The sequence below is a fragment of the Cetorhinus maximus genome, chromosome 32 (genome assembly GCF_964194155.1).
Source record: "Cetorhinus maximus chromosome 32, sCetMax3.hap1.1, whole genome shotgun sequence".
Taxonomy (NCBI): Eukaryota; Metazoa; Chordata; class Chondrichthyes; order Lamniformes; family Cetorhinidae; genus Cetorhinus; species Cetorhinus maximus.
This window is the reverse complement of record NC_135910.1, coordinates 11,133,747-11,151,341: the sequence shown is the minus strand read 5'-3', so window position 1 is coordinate 11,151,341 and position 17,595 is coordinate 11,133,747. Positions and strand designations below refer to the sequence as shown.

At 44.7% G+C, this 17,595-nt stretch overlaps 2 protein-coding genes across 5 annotated transcripts; both read right to left on the bottom strand.

Annotated features, from left to right (window-relative positions):
* Positions 1-5: 5 nt before the first annotated feature.
* Positions 6-4,620, bottom strand: sdhaf1 (succinate dehydrogenase complex assembly factor 1). Of its 3 annotated transcripts, none has more exons than XR_013573906.1 (3): positions 4,436-4,620; positions 3,266-3,569; positions 6-474 (listed from the first exon to the last, which is right to left on the bottom strand). XR_013573906.1 is itself a non-coding variant. In XM_078533152.1 (2 exons), the coding sequence occupies exon 2, from the start codon at positions 456-458 to the stop codon at positions 177-179; it is 282 nt and encodes a 93-aa protein (XP_078389278.1). In that variant the 5' UTR covers positions 459-474; positions 3,266-3,409; the 3' UTR covers positions 6-176. The 3 variants fall into 3 exon arrangements, 1 of the variants encoding a protein (XP_078389278.1); XR_013573905.1 differs by lacking the exon at positions 4,436-4,620 and adding an exon at positions 4,079-4,139; XM_078533152.1 differs by lacking the exon at positions 4,436-4,620 and having other exon boundaries at positions 3,266-3,409.
* A 3,225-nt stretch (positions 4,621-7,845) lies between these two features.
* Positions 7,846-17,482, bottom strand: tbcb (tubulin folding cofactor B). Of its 2 annotated transcripts, none has more exons than XM_078533366.1 (6): positions 17,440-17,482; positions 14,089-14,232; positions 12,336-12,432; positions 10,270-10,461; positions 9,365-9,437; positions 7,846-9,214 (listed from the first exon to the last, which is right to left on the bottom strand). In XM_078533366.1, exons 2-6 carry the CDS (start codon positions 14,191-14,193, stop codon positions 9,097-9,099), a joined length of 585 nt encoding a protein of 194 aa, XP_078389492.1. In that variant the 5' UTR covers positions 14,194-14,232; positions 17,440-17,482; the 3' UTR covers positions 7,846-9,096. The 2 variants fall into 2 exon arrangements, with proteins under 2 accessions (XP_078389492.1, XP_078389493.1); XM_078533367.1 differs by lacking the exon at positions 17,440-17,482 and adding an exon at positions 14,519-14,716.
* Positions 17,483-17,595: the final 113 nt, after the last annotated feature.

Genomic DNA, 17,595 nt, shown 5'->3' with positions numbered 1-17,595 from the left:
TGGTGTTGTAATATCATATGCACATAGTTTTTATTAATTTATTAGTGTGACCAGCGCAAACTAGTTCATTGGGTTCCACGTTTACCCTGTGGCTCAACTTTCCAAGTTTGGACCATCATGCCAATTTTCTTTCACAATCAGGATGTTAACTGTCTTCAGGCCAGCTCTCACGGAAGTCACGGCGGGTCTTTCATCGCCTGTAGGCCCAGGTTCTCCGATGGATTGAACCTCGTGAATGCCGCCAGTTGTTTGGTGTTCGACTTCCTTAACAGGTCCAACTGTCTCTGCCCTCTTCTCAACAGGTACTCAATGTACATCACGTCAGTTCTGGGTATTTGGGAGTTCTTGTGAAATTCGTCATGAATCAGAGGCAAAAATCCAGGTTTCTCCCTGGCAGCTCGGAGAAACTGTTTGTAAAGGTCTAAGACCTGTTTCTGCAGTTTACTGTGTCTGACCATGGTGATCTGCCTGGATCTGTTCAAAAATACAAAAAAAATAATGTTTCGGTGACTTAGTGACCATAACTCAGTAAGATTTGAGGTAGTTGTGGAGCAGGGCAAAGATGGACCGGAAATAAAGGTTCTGAATTGAGGGGGGGGGGAAGGCCGGTTTTAATGTGATAAGACAGGGATGTGGCCAAAGTGGACTGGGAGCAGCTACTTGTAGGAAAATCTACATCAGAGCAGTGGGAGTCATTCAAAAAGGAAATAGTGAGAGTTCAGGGCCAGCATGTTCCTGTAAAGGTGAAATCCAGAGAACCCTGGATGTCGAGGAATGTGCAGGATTGGATAAGGGAAGAAAGGGAAGCTTATGGTAGATACCGAGGGCTCAAAACAGCAGAAGCCCTAGAGGAGAGTAGAAAGTGCAGGGGGTCACTTAAAAAAATTAGGAGAGCGAAGAAGGGGTATGAAAAAACACTGGCGGGTAAAATAAAGGAAAATCCAACGTTTTTTTTTTAAGTATATTAGGGGCATGAGGATAACCAGGGAAAGTGTAGAGCCCATTAGGGACCAAAGTGGCAATTTGTGTGAGGAGCTGGAAGACGTAGATGAGGTTTTAAATGAGTACTTTCCATCTGTATTCACTATAGAGAAGGACCATGTAGGTACAGAAATCAGGGAGGGGGACTGGGATATACTTGAATAAATTAGCATTGAGAAGGAGGAAGTATTAGTGGTTTTAGCGGGCTTAAAAGTGGATAAATCCTCAGGCCCAGATGAGATGTATCCCAGGCTGCTGTGGGAGGCAAGGGAGGAGATTGTAGGAGCCCTGTCATTAATTTTCAAATCTTCTCTGGCCACAGGGGAGGTGCCAGAGGACTGGAGGACAGCTAATGTGGTACCATTATTCGAGAAGGGTGGTAGAGATAAACCAGGGAACTATAGGCCAGTGGGTCTAACACTAGGTTTAGGGAAACGTTTGGAAAAAATTCTGAGGCACAGAATTAATTTCTACTTGGAGAGGCCGGGATTAATCAAGGATAGTCAGCATGGCTTTGTCAGGGGGAAATCATATCTAACAAATTTGATTGAATTTTTCGAGGTGACTAGGCCTGTAGATGAGGGTAGTGCAGTTTATGTAGTCTACATGGACTTCAGTAAGGTCTTTGACAGGGGAGACTGGTAAGGTAAGAGCCCATGGGATCCAGGGCAATTTGGATCCAAAATTGGCTTAGTGGCAGGAGGCAGAAGGTGATGGTTGAAGGTTGTTTTTGTGACTCAAAGCCTGTGTCCAGTGGCGTACCACAGAGTTTGGTGCTGGGTCCCTTGCTGTTTGTAGTGTACATTAATGATCTAGACATGAATGTAGGAGGTATGATCAGTAAGTTCGCAGATGACACGGAGATTGGTGTGTGGTAAATAGGAAGGAGGAATGCCTTAGACTACAGGACGATATAGACAGGCTGGTCAGATGGGCAGAACAGTGGCAAATGGAATTAAATCCTGAAAAGTGAGGTGATGCATTTTGGGAGGACTAACAAGGCAAGGGAGCAGACGATGAATGGTCGGACCCTAGGAAGTACAGAGGATCAGAGGGACTTTGGTGTGCATGTCCATAGATCCCTGAAGGCAGCAGCACAGGTAGATAAGGTGGTTAAGAAGGCATATGGGATAGTTACCTTTATTAGTCGAGGCATTGAATAGAAGAACAGGGAGGTTATGGTGGAGCTGTATAAAATGCTAGTTAGGCCACATCTGGAGCACTTTGTGCAGTTCTGGTCGCCACACTATAGAAGGATGTGATTGCACTGGAGAGGGTGCAGAGGAGATTCACCAGGATGTTGCCTGGGCTGGAGTGTTTCAGCTATGAAGAGAGACTAGATAGGCTGAGGTTGTTTTCCTTGGAGCAGAGAAGGCTGAGGGGGGACCTGATTGAGGTATACAAAATTATGAGGGGCATGGATAGGGCAGATAGGAAGAAAGTTTAGAGGGGATTTGAGGAAAAATATTTCACCCGGAAGGTGGGGGACATCTGGAACACTCTGCCTGAAAGGGAGGTAGAGGTGGGAACCCTCACAACATTTAAAAAGTATTTAGATGAACACTTGAAACACCATAGCATACAGGGCTATGGGTCAAGTGCTGGAAAATGGGATTAGATAGGGGCTTGATGACCGGTGTGGACACGATGGGCCGAAGGGCCTGTTTCTGTGCTGTATAACTCTTTGACACTAATCCCTGAAGGTAACAGGACAGATAGATAAGGTGGCTAAGAAGGCATACAGGATCCTGCCCTTTACTGGTCTAGGCATAGAGCATAAGAGCGGGGAGGTAATGCTAGAACTGTATAAAACACTAGTTAAGCCACTGCTAGAGTACTGTGTACAGTTCTGGTCACCACATTGCCAGAAGGATGTGCTCATAGCAGGAAATGTACATCAGGGGTTTAAGATAATGTTGCCAGGAATGGAGACTTTTAGCTGTAAGGAAATGATTGGATAGGCTGGGGTTGTTGACTCTAGAACAAAGGAGGCGGAGGAGAGATTTAATTGAGGTGTATAAATTATGATGGGCCGAGATAGAGTGGCTAGATCAGGGATAATAACCATGGGATATAGATTTAAAGTAGTTGGTAGAAGGAATAGAGGGGAGTTGAGGAGAAATCTTTTCGCCCAGAGAAGAAGGGCGGAGATCTGGAACTCACTGCCTCAAAAGGGTGGGGGAGGCAGAAATCCTCACCGCTTTTAAGAAAAACCCAAGATATGCGCTTGGAATGCTGCAAAACGCAGGGCTATGGACGAAGAGCTGGAAATGAGAATGTATACCCGATGGCTGCCTTTTGGCTGGCACACACAATGGGCCGAATGGCCTCCTCCTCTTGTGCAAACTTCCCACGTTTTCAACCGAGAATGCAGGCGGCTGGGGAGGGGGGGAAGCTCAGGTGAAGATCCGATCTGAAAGTCTGGCACAGGCACGTTCCGCTGAGATTTCGCCCACAATCTTCCGCGTCAAGGGTGCGACCCCCTGATCCCCCGGCAGACTCCGGGGGGAAGGGACAGGAATGTGGGGGGTGGGTGGGGGGTCCGAGTCCAAAATTCAGGGTGCGGAGCTTGCTTGATACCTTCGAACCTGTAATAAAGCAAATATTAGGGGTTATAGAGGAGACAGACAGGTGAAACATGGGGAGTGCGGTGCAACCCCTGAGGAATGTGCTAGAACCCATTCCTTTAACTTTATCCAATGATATAAAAACAGGAGAGTTTCTGAGCTGGAATATTAACTATTTGTTCTTCCTCTCTCCACAGGTCACTGAGCAATTCTAACAATTCAGTGTTTATCTCAGATTTTTCAGCGTGCAGAGTGTTTTTTTTTGGTATTAACCTTCCTCTCCCCCATCTCATGGAGCATTTTTTGGCTTTAGTTCCCCAATTTTTAGTCGGCGTAAAACCGTCGTAACCTTACGCCGGGAGACAGCCGAGCCTGGGTGACCCCTTCCCACACGGGAATCGCACTCAGCTTCCGCGCCCCAAAAAGGCAGCAGCCGTTCCCATTGCCGGCTGGCGGATCAGGCTCCCCTTTCCCACTTCGAAATGCGCCAATTTCAGGCCAAAATCACCCTCCATTTTCCTCACACTTACCCGCAAAGCCCTGGTCCTCCCAGCGCAGCGCCGCCTACAGTCACTACCCACCCTGGTCCTCCCAGCGCAGCACCGCCCACCGTCACTACCGACCCTGGTCCTCCCAGCGCAGCGCCGCCTACAGTCACTACCCACCCTGGTCCTCCCAGCGCAGCACCGCCCACCGTCACTACCGACCCGGGTCCTCCCAGCGCAGCGCCGCCCACCGTCACTACCGACCCTGGTCCTCCCAGTGCAGCGCCGCCCAGCGTCACTACCCACCCTGGTCCGCCCAGCGTCACTACCGACCCTGGTCCTCCCAGTGCAGCGCCGCCCAGCGTCACTACCCACCCTGGTCCGCCCAGCGTCACTACCCACCCTGGTCCAACTGTACTCTTCTTCGCCGATGCTGCCAGACCTGCTGAGTTTTTCCAGGTATTTCTGTTTCTGTTTTTGTTTTGGATTTCCAGCATCCGCAGTTTTTTGTTTTTATCTCACCGTCACTACCGCCCCTGGTCCTCCCAGCGCAGCGCCGCCCACCGTCACTACCGCCCCTGGTCCTCCCAGCGCAGCGCCGCCCACCGTCACTACCCACCCTGGTCCTCCCAGCGCAGCACCGCCCACCGTCACTACCCACCCTGGTCCTCCCAGCGCAGCGCCGCCCACCGTCACTGCCGCCCTTGGTCCTCGCAGCGCAGCGCCGCCCACCGTCACTACCGCCCCTGGTCCTCCCAGCGCAGCGCCGCCCACCGTCACTGCCGCCCCTGGTCCTCCCAGCGCAGCGCCGCCCACCGTCACTACCCACCCTGGTCCTCCCAGCGCAGCGCCGCCCAGCGTCACTACCGCCCCTGGTCCTCCCAGCGCAGCGCCGCCCACCGTCACTGCCGCCCCTGGTCCTCCCAGCGCAGCACCGCCCACCGTCACTACCCACCCTAGTCCTCCCAGTGCAGCGATATCTTGCAACCCTTCCACCGCTACTCGTTGCCTTCTATACGCTGCTTTTTTGCAGTTCCCCTTGACTTGCGAAGTACCAGATGATAAATTATTGGTAAAATAAAAATCGGAGCCTATGGAATTAGGTGTCACCTTGCGGAATTGTTGATAAACTTGCGACGTTGGCAGAAGATGACCTAGAAACAGCTATTTAAGGGTATATCAGTGTCAGAGCCATTGGGAGGCATTCAAAGGGGTGGTGGGGAAAGTTCAGCACTAATACGATCCCCACAAAGAGGGTGTAACTCACAAACTAAACCCACCTGGGTTAATGCATAAAGAGACAGAGGTTAACTAAGGAAAGGTTAGGGCCGATTACTTGTGTGTCGTGGTGGATGGCAGGGGGATGGTTCTTCATGAACACCTTGTGTCTCTTTTCACATAAGAGAGGGACAGGGCAGTCGAGAAGGAGTGTGAAATATTGGGTGGGAGAAAATATTAAGGTGCCGAGCATCCTTGAAAGTGGACAAATAACCCGGCCCCACTGGCACGTATCCTAGTGTGCTTCGGGGAGAAATAGCAGAAACTCTGACCACTTTCCAAAACACTCTGGCAATAGGCGTAGAGCCGGAGGACCCCTAACATGGACTCCTAACGTTGTACTGTCGCATCCCTGACACCAGACTCCTGCAGCAGCTGTTGCACTCAGAACTCAGTGGCGGCTGGAGACTCCCAAAATGCCAGCAGAAATGCTTTGGCGATGTCCTCAAAACATCCCTGAAGAGGCCAAATATCCTCGTCAACTTAGGGGAGTCCCTGGTTTGTGCCCTCCCAAAATGGACAAGTTTCATTCGGGCAGGCACCTAACACAAGAGACTTCGTCGGGAACATGCACTGGCAAAGGTATCGGAGGGAGCGCACTAACTGCCAAACAATTCATCCACCTGACCTTCCAAACACCACCTGGCCCACATGTGGCAGAGTCTGCCAATCAAGCATCGGACTTATCAGCCATCTCAGAACCTATCGAACCGCGAGTGGGAGCAAGTCATCCTGGAGCCTGAGAAACTGCCCAAGACTCAGATATGACAAGTGGCGTTCCTCAGGCCTTAAGCTTTTCACTGTACCTTCCAAACCAGGCCTCCTTCAACAGCACATTCCAAACCCGCGACCTCTACCACACAAGGACAAGGGCAGCAAATGCATGGGAATACCAGCACCTGCAAATTCCCCTCCAAGCCACTCACCTTCCTGAAATATAACTGCTGTTCCATCATTATTGCTGGGTCTTCCTAACAGCACTGTGGGTGTACCTACACCACATGGACTGCAGCGGTTCAAGAAGGCAGCTCACCACCACCTTCTCAAGGGCAATTAGGGATGGGAAATAAATGCTGGCCTTGCCAGTGACACCCATATCCCAAGAATGAATTTTTAAAATTAACAATGTAGACAAAGGAACAGTTGTATATCTGAGTTTTGAGCTAACCGTTAGAAGGCACAGTAAGTGAAAGGGACATAGATACATGAGTGGGCATAAAAAAAAGAGTTCAATCTGGATAAATGTGCGATAATCTTCTTTGGATCCAAGAAAGGCAAAACTGGATATTTTATTAGATTCTTGCCATTAGAACTAGAGGAAAAAAGGGATCTGGGTGTTCAGGTACACAAAATCACTAGAACCTAGTCTGAAGGTACAAAGATCAATCGCACAGTCTAACGGAATGTTATTCTTAACCTCAAGAGGGTTGGGACATGAAGACTAGGAAGTTACACTTCATTTACTCTGGCGCCTTGGTCAGACCCTATCTAGAATACAAAGTTCAGCTCAGGAAGGATAAACTGAAAAGGACAGTGCAGACTCAGCAAAACGAAACTGAGTTTAATGGGTTAAATTATGGAGGTCAGGTTTCATAGGTTTGGCTTGTATTTTCCCTTGGAAGGTTGATCTAATTGGAGGTATTTGAAATAGAGTAAGGGATTAAATAGGCTAGATGCAGAGAAATAAAACATGGGGGGGGGGGGGGGGGGGTCATAGTCTTACAATCAGAGCTAAGCCTTTCAGAAATGAAACCAGGAAACACCATTTCCACACAAGGGGTACGCGATATCTGGAGTTCCGTTCTTCCCCACCCTCCAAAGCCTGTAATTTTCCAAAGTAGACCAATTAACCTAACAACGTATATATCAAGGGATATATAGGGAAAAAAATGGCTAATTTGCACCTCAATTCCATTAATCCATGTTTTGAGTGGCAGAATAGATTTGAGGGGCTGAGTGGCCTACTTGTGTTACAATTTCCCTTCACTCCTTCATTCCCACCCACCCCTCCCCCCAGCATAGCACTCGCTGTGAACCTCACCAGCCCCTTACCCCCACTGATACCTGTTGGCCTCAACCACTGTACTCCTCCCAGCACAGTACCTCGACTACCTTCGCCACACTACCCTTAAAGTGCAGTCACCTTCCATTGCTTAGGCTAGCCTAACATGCCTACACTTTTAAGGTCCCCGCTGACCACTCTTGTTCTATGCCCATCAATTGAGGTATTCTGCCCCTCCAAGTAAGTACTACCTCTAAAAGGCTCAATATAATGGTTATTCTCTCTCTCCCTCTTAAGCCACCACCCTCTATTAGATGGAAACCTATATTTTGCCCAGGTACTACTCTAGTGCATGATTCTCTGCGTATTCATCTTTTATGTAGGTGTACCACCTTTTCCCCCCACCATCCCCAGCCACCCTCCTATGTCAAAAACTAATTAAAGTTCTGATGAGTGCACTGCTGTTGACAAAAATAAACTATAAACTTATAAAATACAGTTTCACAACAGATGGTATACCAGAATGCAATGAAAAGCTTCTGTGAGGTAAGGATGCTTTATTTCTTCACTATCTTTTACATTGGTGTACATGTGCCAAAACCTTGCCGCAGGGGCAATCTTAATAGTGCAGCCAATTGTCAAACACATCTTGGTGATAAAAATGTGGAGGGAGATAAGTGAATGGCACTGTACTTAAAATGTTAAATTTCTCACTGCATTAAAGTGATCATCGGCAAAAATCAGAAGTTAAGGCAAAAACAAAAATGTCCTTTTCATTCAACACAAAAATGTTATGTGCACACCCTGGTTATAAAGCAACATTTCATTGACATGGGGAGTAAATCACTGCCCCCTCTTTTTAAATAGAAGAAAGTGGGTGTTTGGCAAGATATTGCAAACTTTAAATCTCAATTAAGTGTTACAAACTCGCTGGAAAAGGATAAAAATAAACATTAGTAAAAATAAGACATATTTACCATCCAATCTTTTACACAGCTGCTGGGACATTGTCCTCTGCATAAATAACTCAGGACAGAATCAAGACAGTTTTGATGTCAGATTTAAAGCCTTTTGTTTACAGAAGTTGCACCCAGAGGTGTCTCAGAATAAGTTAAAAAGATTTGACAACAAGCATCGTTGTGACCTACCCCAGGAAACAAGTGACATGCAATCTGCTAACTTTAAAAGAGTAATCACCAAGGTAGCTGGATATATAATCTAAAGTTACTGTTGTGGCAATCAGCAGCAGATCAATTATTTCATCTGAAAGCTCAGACCTCTGCCCTAGTGAGCAAAATACACTTAAGTATAAATGAGACAATGTTCAGAAGGAACGAACACTGTTCTTTCACAAACGTACCTAAATGACTAGTGCTGGGCATTGTTGAGCCATGGTTGTGGTCTGATGCAATACAACATTAATTTCCATGGCTTACATTAGGAGTAGCAACTTTTCACAAGTGTTTACATAGAGAGCCCAAGAGTAACTCGGGAAATGGCCAGGTATCAAACCACTGTACTTTGCAAATTCTGTACAGATTTACATGTAACCAGTGTCAGCTAGTAAATTGGGAATATTAATCTTGCAAATATAAAAGTAATGGACATCTCGAGCAAAACTCTCTCTGCAGAGCATCTAAAACAAATCACAGCAAAGTCCCAACGTATTCAGAAACTCCAAGCACCTGAATGTAGCTGTAAGAAGGAATCAATTGTATTCAGGATCATTGGGACAAGTCCACAGATAGTGTGTCAATGCTTCTAAGATGTAGGTAATTAGCATTCACATTTCGTCATTTAGACCGTAGTCCTCCTCCGGGTAATCTCCCACTGTTACAGACTGTGGCTTCACAAATGCACCATACTTGGACTGACATTGAAAATACCTCTTTCCGTTCACACTGCAGAAAAAACAAAAAAACAATTAATTACCTGTAGAGCAAAGAACTCAGGACAGTTTGACTGTGGCAATTTTACATTCAAAATGCTATTTCAGTACAACTCAATAACCAATTACTGTTAACAATTGAATTTCACAGCACAGGCTTTACCTGCCATCATGTTTTCCTAAAGGTTCATCATATTTTAGTCCAATCCAGTATCCGGGTTTAAATTCTGTTTGACCTGAAATAGAAAAACTACAGGTGATACACACTCACTGTTGATATTTGAGACAATGTGCAAACCCAGACTAAACTTGTGAATGTTTACCATGAATACACACTAAGTGGCAGTGAATGTGCAACTGAAATCTATGACTAGGCACACGATGGGCTCCCGGATAAAGATGCCTGACCCAAAGAGTTCTGTGGATCCTGTTTCATGTTGACAACTGCTCTACTAGAACAAACAAGCTGAACAAAATTTTTTTGAGGAAAATTTTTCAGGATACCTCTCCGTAGCATGCAATATGTAAACGAAAAGTACACTGGGGTTAGTATCCAACCAAGGCCTTGAGGAAAGCAGTGAACTTCCCCAGGGTAGAACACACAGGCCAGTGTAGATTTAAAAATATCACATATTCGATGGACAAAAGTCCTCTTCCCAGTTAGATGCTGCCTCATTCTGTGGTAGGACATGTTGCCACAAATAATTAGCTGAAATCAAGAGAGTGTGGGGTGTAACAGGAACCAAAGCTACACTAAAGCAATTCCTTTATTGCTGGCAGCCCAACCAACAATGGCCTTCCCAGATTAGATGGGCCACAAATACATTTAGTGGGCTCTGATGGAGCTACTTTAACATTCTAAATTTCATCTCATTCAACAAAAAGGTACAATACAAAAGGAATCGCTGTAGGGGTGGGTGAGTGGCCGGGAAAAAATAGGGCTGGTGGGACAAAAAGGAGGGGAAGGGAAGCATCTGATGCCTGGAAAAGAGAACGCAATAAAATACATCACTGAGAGGATGGGAAGATACTTTAAATTGTGGACCCTACAAGTCACAACCAACTTACCCACATACATTACTGTACCCCGCTTGGATGGCTGCCCAGGGATTAGAACCTCACATCTTGCACCAACTAGAATGGCATCAGCCAAAGCCTTTTCTTCTTGTATCCTCTGCTCGAGATCGATCTTATCCTTTGCTTTTTGTTCCTCATTATACAAGCCTAGTTTACTGCGTTTCAGGAACAAACGCATCGAATCTAAAATAGAAACCAGTTAATTGTTCAGTTACAAACTGCCTGAAGCACTCTTAGCTAACATTGTCTCACAAATTTGTTGGAGCACAGTTCAACAACTTACTACAAAAGTTAACTGAACAAATTGATCCGGGGAGGGGAATGAAATTTCCCTGACCAATGTCACACAGTAAACTTCACTCACCAGCTCAGCAAAGCCAGCTCAGTACTTTCCCCCTCCCATGGAAGAAAAAGGCTAATGGGTCTAAGTCAATCCTATTTCAAACTACAAGATTTTGTACTTTTTCCTTTACACAGGTGTAGATGAATTGAGTAATTTTTGAGTGGTCTACCGTCAAAAATGGAATTTAAAAGCTGGATAAAATAACTATGGGGAAAGCAAGCAAGACTGTTTGACATTATAGTTAATCGGCTAAGGGAACAGTCTGATGAGGATGCATTTTGTCCACATTCCTATCTACTCAGCAGATACCAGGCAACGCTGCTTTATCAACATGGAATGCTATCGCACCACTGTGCCAGCTTGGGCATAGTAATTTAGCCAGGCTGGTGCCCATTCTCTAGATGTTTTGCATTGCTGCTGTCCAAGTTGGGAGATTAATAGAGCCTCCACGAGAATCAGTTCTCTCAAAATTTCTCATCACAAGATTCAAAAGGTTACTAACAGAACTGTAAATGTCAGAATTTTTGTACAGGAACTTTGGCTGGCGGGGGGGCGAGTTAAATGAAGTATGCTGTTAAAAATGAATTATAAATTTAAAATAAAAGTAAAAGCTAAACTTCAGAAGTAGTTTTTAGCTTGATCCAAAATGTGATCCATCAGAAGAGTGCTTTCACTAACTCAGATCTGGAGGATACAGCTTACTGATCATATTTCTGGTGCATGACCCGAATGGTACAAGGATTCACTGCTCCACGCTATCCAAGCTGTTACTTAAAATTAGTTTCATATTATAGGAAATGTGGATTTGCCCAAGGAATCTGCCTCTTGCAGCAAGTTCAGGGAAAGCATTGGGAAGAAGCCTGAATTGTGGCAAGTTTCTGTAAGATACCTTAGTCATGTATAGATATATACGTAGGATTAGAGTATCTCAGACAATCAAGGTTATTTTGCTTTCTTTTTACCTATCAATGGCTGCTGAGTGCGTGTTGTAGCTAGAAATAATGAAGTGGTTAAAAGTTTCCTGTACCCAGGGTCAGCTTTAGGGTTTAAAACATGGCAGGGTACACACTTTAGCTGACTATGCTGTTTCACATTGGTTGAAAATGTAGTTTGTGTGGTCCATGTCTGTTTGACAAAATCTCGTCACTACACTGTGAAATGAGATGAGCCTTGAGACAGCAAAAGGGAGTGAGACAACAGGTCAGGTGGAGTGGTTGGCATCTGGTGTTTTGTAGGAGTTACTTCACAATAGCTATCAGGATATAATGAATCATCTAGGTCTTTGAAGCTCTTGGGCTCTCCTTCACACTTACCAAAAGTCAGCATCAAAAGGATCCCCAGAAGGGGAATATAGTTTATTATGGATATCTGCTACTTAAGAGACATTTCGTGTGTCACGTAGTCGAACACAATAAAAAGATTGTTGCAAACCAGATTTAGTGTTTCAAATGCACTTCAACCCTGCAATTCTCAAGTTCATCACCACGGGTGACTTCTGTACACTTCTCAGTACCTGGTTTAAGAGCAATCTGGCAGCCAGAGCCTAGCCATCTGAACTAACATAGTTAAATCAGAAAATTGAGCCAAATACTCTTTTAATTTTACAAAAACAATTCTACACATTATAGAATGCAGACTCAACATTCCATGGTTGGAGTACAAGTATAAAAGAAATAAATAAAACAGTACATGATATTGCTCTAAGTCATCTTACCTGCTCTCTTATCATATGCTTCATTGGACATTTCGTACTTTATAACTTTAGACACATCCTCAAACTCTCCACTCTTCACTCCACTTTGATCAATTACCTACAAAACAAATATATGAAATCATCCCAGTTAACTTTAAAAGGAAAATGATAATAACCGCACTGTACCAGTGGAGTGAAGGCAAACTGATTGTTTGCTCCAGGAACTCTAACCAATTTCCATCAAGTACATTTCTTCTGTACTGTGCCAAAACATACCTACCAGGTTAAAATCTCCCATTGTTGCCCCTAAGTGGCCAGGTCTAGTTTGAAATTAAATCAACTGCCCCTCCATCTAAATGTCACTTTAGATCAAGTTCTCTCTTTCAGCCACTCTCACACTCCCCAATCTTTAATTATCACAGCTAACTGTATATCTACCTGTACTTAGTCGAACTTCACCTACAACCATGTGGTATTTTGGTAATTTAGTGAATCTATTTGATTTATCAAATGCAGGATTATTAAAACTTTAACAATTTAGTACCATTATTATATAAATTCCTGTCTGTCTGCTCAAGAGCAATGATGAGACGAAATGAATTCACTCCATTGTGCCGATTTCGTGCCACCACTAAGGCTTTAGTAATCTTTCAAAAAGGTGCATTTAATTCATTCTTTCAGTTTCCAGGAAGTGAAATTGCTTTTTTAAGCTTTCATCACAAGCAATCTATTTTTTTTTTTCAATCCACCGTGATCAGAAGTTTCAGAGCACATTCATGCTATTTTGGTGATATTCCAGAGAAAAATATTCTACAGTTCTCCATTAAAAGTAATTTTGGCCCTCTAAGTTGATTGTGTACACAAGGCATTAACCTATTCTTCAACTTTATTTTGTATTTCCAGCTTTTTAACTAAAAGTCCGGTGAAAAGAATCAAATTTTATACACAATTAGCTGGGATAATTAAAGATTGAGGAGCATGAGGGCGAGAGTGGGCAAAAGGTATAACTTGATCTAAGCAGCATTTAAATGGAGGGGCAGTTGATTTCGTTTCAAACTAGGCCCAGTCAGTTAGGGGCAATAATGAGAGAGATTTTAACTTGGAAAAAGATTGAAAGAGGAACGCAGAAGTTATAGGAAAGGACAGATTTACTAAATACACTTGGAATGGTTTACCGATTTTCCACAAAATTTCAAACGCCTTCCTAGATTGTGAGGATATTCCACAAAGCCCCACAGAGCATCAACTATTTCTGAAATGCTGCAAACGTTACACAGGCAGTAGTAATTGTGTTTTCAGCAAGCTTCCACAAAGAGCAATGAGTGAGACAAACAGTTTAGTTGTTTTTGGTAGCATAACAACAATAAGCATAACATTACAGTTTCCTGACCAGCTTCAAATGGAGCCAGGGTTATGAACAGACACACATTTGTTATTGATCTAACAGCACATCCAAAAAGGACAGCAGGCACAATTCTGGGGCATTGGCTTAATTCTGCTTTCAATTGCTAGCCTAGGCTGTGTTCAACTGCTGGAATTAGAAAAAGTAACAACAACACCAAGATGATAATATGGGCAACAAGGAAGACTGAAAAAGCACTTGAAGGTATCAAGGGCAACTAAAAAGAAAGGAATATTTAAAAAGTGGAAGATTTTAAAAAAAGGACTTTTGAAATTTACAATATTGATCTGAACCTGTTGTAACCTGAACAGCTGGGAGGTTCACCTTCGATGAGCTTTACCGAAAGCAGTTGTGTGACTGTGCTATACTCACATGTATCCGGCAGCGGTCGTCAATGGGATAGGAACCAAGCAGTGCATCATCTTGGTTCAGCAAGCCGATGAATTTGTCATCTGGACTGAACAGCTGCAGCTCCATGCAGGAGGCTGGAGAGCCCACAATCAGTTCCAGTTTGCACTATCGTAAAAGGTGAATAGCAAGGTTTTAAAAACAGGTTTGTCACAACATATCTAGGACTTCAACAGAAACTGGATACTGGGTCTGCACAGCTTAGTCTTATTTTAAAATCAGTACCATTATATTTTGCAGAGTAGTATAAAAATAAAAAAATGCTGTTCTTCCCCATAGCAGTGGGGCCACCTGCCTTAAATTAATTATCAACTACTCTCTTCATTGTATCCTTCTAGCCAATTTTCCCTTTTATTTTTCTGGTGTGAAACCTGTTCATTTCAATGCACGGTACCTTTTAAATTTTTTAAAACACGCACATCCACGTCATCTTGAACGGAACTACTAGCGGGGTATTTTCTGGGCTGCTGTACATTCATACACCTTACAGGGCACATAGGAACAGGAATAGCCCATCTAGCACCTCCAGCCTGTTGTCACTCAATGAGATCATGGCTGATCTGCAACCTAACTCCATAGATGGAAATTATGCTTTCAGCAGCATTCTGCTTTAAAAACATGACTGCCCCCGTCCAACATCCACCCTATCTTATCTCTCTGACCAAGCTTTTAGTCATCTGACCTAATATGTTTCCCTACAGGGCTCAGTGTCAAATTTTGTTTTATAACGCGCCAGTGAAGCGCCTTGGGATGTTTTATTACATTAAAGATGCTACACAAATAAAAGTTATTGTTGATTCCGCAGCTAGGAAAAGTGATCAATAACTTTCCAAAACAACGTGCGCGAGATATTGTGCAATTTCTAAAATAAGGCTAGCAAAATGTACAGACCCAGACAACAGAGCTATCAAATTAGCACCTTAATCCTAACTTGTCAAAGTCTTTTTTTGCTAAAAAATACTTGTGAAAACACTATGCATAAAGGCCAAGATTAAAATAAACATGTTTCCATATCTTTTGAGTAAATATAGTCAAAAAGTGTAAAGACATAACATCCTATCATTAGTACCCTCTGTTCTATTCCCAAATCCCAGTTATTTATGTATTAAAAGGGAACCCTGGTTGGTTCTGTTTGTTGTACTGCACAATATATTCTGGGCTGCTGCATGGCTGTGCACCTGCGCAGTTTACAGGAAATATAATCCCAGCAGCACATTATTAATCCTGTATCTTGAGCTCCCAAATAATACCAAATCATTCCCATCAAGCAGGATTCTGGCTTTGAGTAACGCTAAAGCTAAGAAGGGAGAAGCAAAAGAAAGACGTGCATTTATATAGTGCTTCTCATGACTGCCAGGCATCTCAAAAGCACTTTATGTCCAATGAGGTACTTTTGAAGTCTAGTCACTGTTGTAACGTAGGAAGCAATCAATTGGTTACTTGCTTCTGCCTTACCATCTTGCTTGAATGTCCTACCTTCGACTCCAATCTTCACCTTTACTCAAAATATCCATTTTAAAATGTTGATGTGTTCCACCAGATGCCCATTATCTTTTCTCACAGCAGAAGTACCCAATCTCAAAAATCAGCTGTCGTGACTTTCATTCTAGTCTGAGGCCAGGATGTCCCCATGTGCTGCAGCACAGAACTGCACACTGCTTTCACAGTGGGTGCAGACAAGTGCTTCATCCCTCTAATTCTCCCCAGATAAACTGGTGTTCCACTGATTTAAGGGAGATGTTTAGAACAGCATGTCTGTGATTTTCTTAACAAGGGCGTCAGAGGTTATGGGGGATAGGCAGGAATTTGGAGTGAATCCACAATCAGATCAGCCATGATCTTATTGAATGGTGGAGCAGGCTTGATGGGGCTGAATGGCCTACTCCTAATTTATATATTCACATTAGGAGGGACCTCGCAAATGTTAGAAATCAGTCCGAGCTCTGCAGCAGCCATTACTGCCTTGGAATTCATGACCCTGTGCATGTCCAATGCTGACACCATATACTTCAAGTGGATAAAATGGCCCATCTCGTATCATATCCCTCATCCTGGCACATTAAAAAAAAAGCGTTTATAAGTGAAATATCAGCTGGTTAGCTTTTAAAAAGCATAAGACAAATTACAGAAATCAAAAAGCTGCATATAGGTAGTTATTAAAGATTATATAGCACTTACTGGCTCTAGCTGCCTACTGCAGGTGACTAACTAATGGTGGGCTCCGAGAAAGAGAAGGATGCTTGCCACAGAGTCCCAGAGTAGAGAGGGGGAGAAAGAAAGTGGGGAGGAAGAGACAGGCTACAAAGGGATGGGTCAAAGTCAGTGCAGGGGAAAGTAGAAGGCTAAGAGAGAAAACATTAAAATGGAAAAAAACAAATCCAAAAATCCACATTTCAGATCAACAGCCAGTCATTAGTCCAGGGCTTCCCAAACTGTGGGTCATGACCCCAAGAGGGGTTGTGAGCTCCATGACAGTAATGGCTGATGTCAAGCTCAGGCTGATTTCTGACACCTGTGAGGTTCCTTCTAATACAAGCATACAAATTAGGAGTAGGCCATTCAGCCCCTCGAGCCTGCTCCACCATTCAATAAGATCATGGTTGATCTGATTGTCGTCTCAACTCCACATTCCTGCCTACCCCCCATAACCTCTGTCTCGTTAGTCAAGAATCTACCTTCTGCCTTAAACATATTCAATGACCCTGCCTCCACTGCTCTGCAGGGAAGAATACGAACATCCCCGGGGTGTGTGTGTGTTTGGGAAGCACTCCATTAGTCAGTCAGTCAGTCCATGGTCCATGAGGGGATGCGCGCCTTCTTGAGCTTTCTTCTTGCCCTCGCGTCTTTCGTCCTTTGTCATCCACCCTGCTTCGAAACCAGCTACCCCTTGGTGAAGCAGGGCACGCCATCATGGGTGGTCCAGTGCACTCTCTTCCCAGCTGTTGAGGTCAAAGCCGATCCTCTTCAAACTAGGGTATCTTTGAAACGTTTCCAGTGGCCGCCCTGAGATCTTTGACCAGTCTGACCAGGGAGCCCTTCGGAAGGCCAGCGCAAACAGCAGGCCCCGCATGACTGGCTGGTCAGGGGCTTTGACACATCTGTCAATGACAGCTGCTGCAAAGGGCGCATGCGCAACCGTCACCCCCTGCGGGGCAATGGGATCCCGAAGCCCCGCCCCCGATCAATTGTCCCCGCCCCCGATCCATTGGCTCCGCCCCATGCCTCCGCGGCCCCGCCCCACGCCTCCCCCCACCCCCGGAGCCTCCATTTCCCGAGGGTTTTGATGTCGCGGCCCCCGGCCACTCACTCACTCACTTTCAGCTCGGACACGGTGATGCCGCGGTTGAACCTTTTCTCTGGACCAGCCATATAAATACATGGCTACAAGAGTATGTCAGAAGCTGGGAATTATGTGGTGAGTAACTCACCTCCTGACTCCCCAAAGCCTGTATTGCATCTACAAGGCACAAG

Coding starts and splice junctions, on each gene's coding strand:
- sdhaf1 (XM_078533152.1), bottom strand. CDS start 458: ATGGTCAGACACAGTAAACTGCAGAAACAGGTCTTAGACCTTTACAAA.
- tbcb (XM_078533366.1), bottom strand. CDS start 14,193: ATGGAGCTGCAGCTGTTCAGTCCAGATGACAAATTCATCGGCTTGCTG. Junction 9,438..10,269: donor GGGTACAGTAATGTATGTGG/GTAAGTTGGTTG, acceptor TTTCTATTTCAG/GTCAAACAGAATTTAAACCC. Junction 9,215..9,364: donor TTAGGAAAACATGATGGCAG/GTAAAGCCTGTG, acceptor TTTTTTCTGCAG/TGTGAACGGAAAGAGGTATT.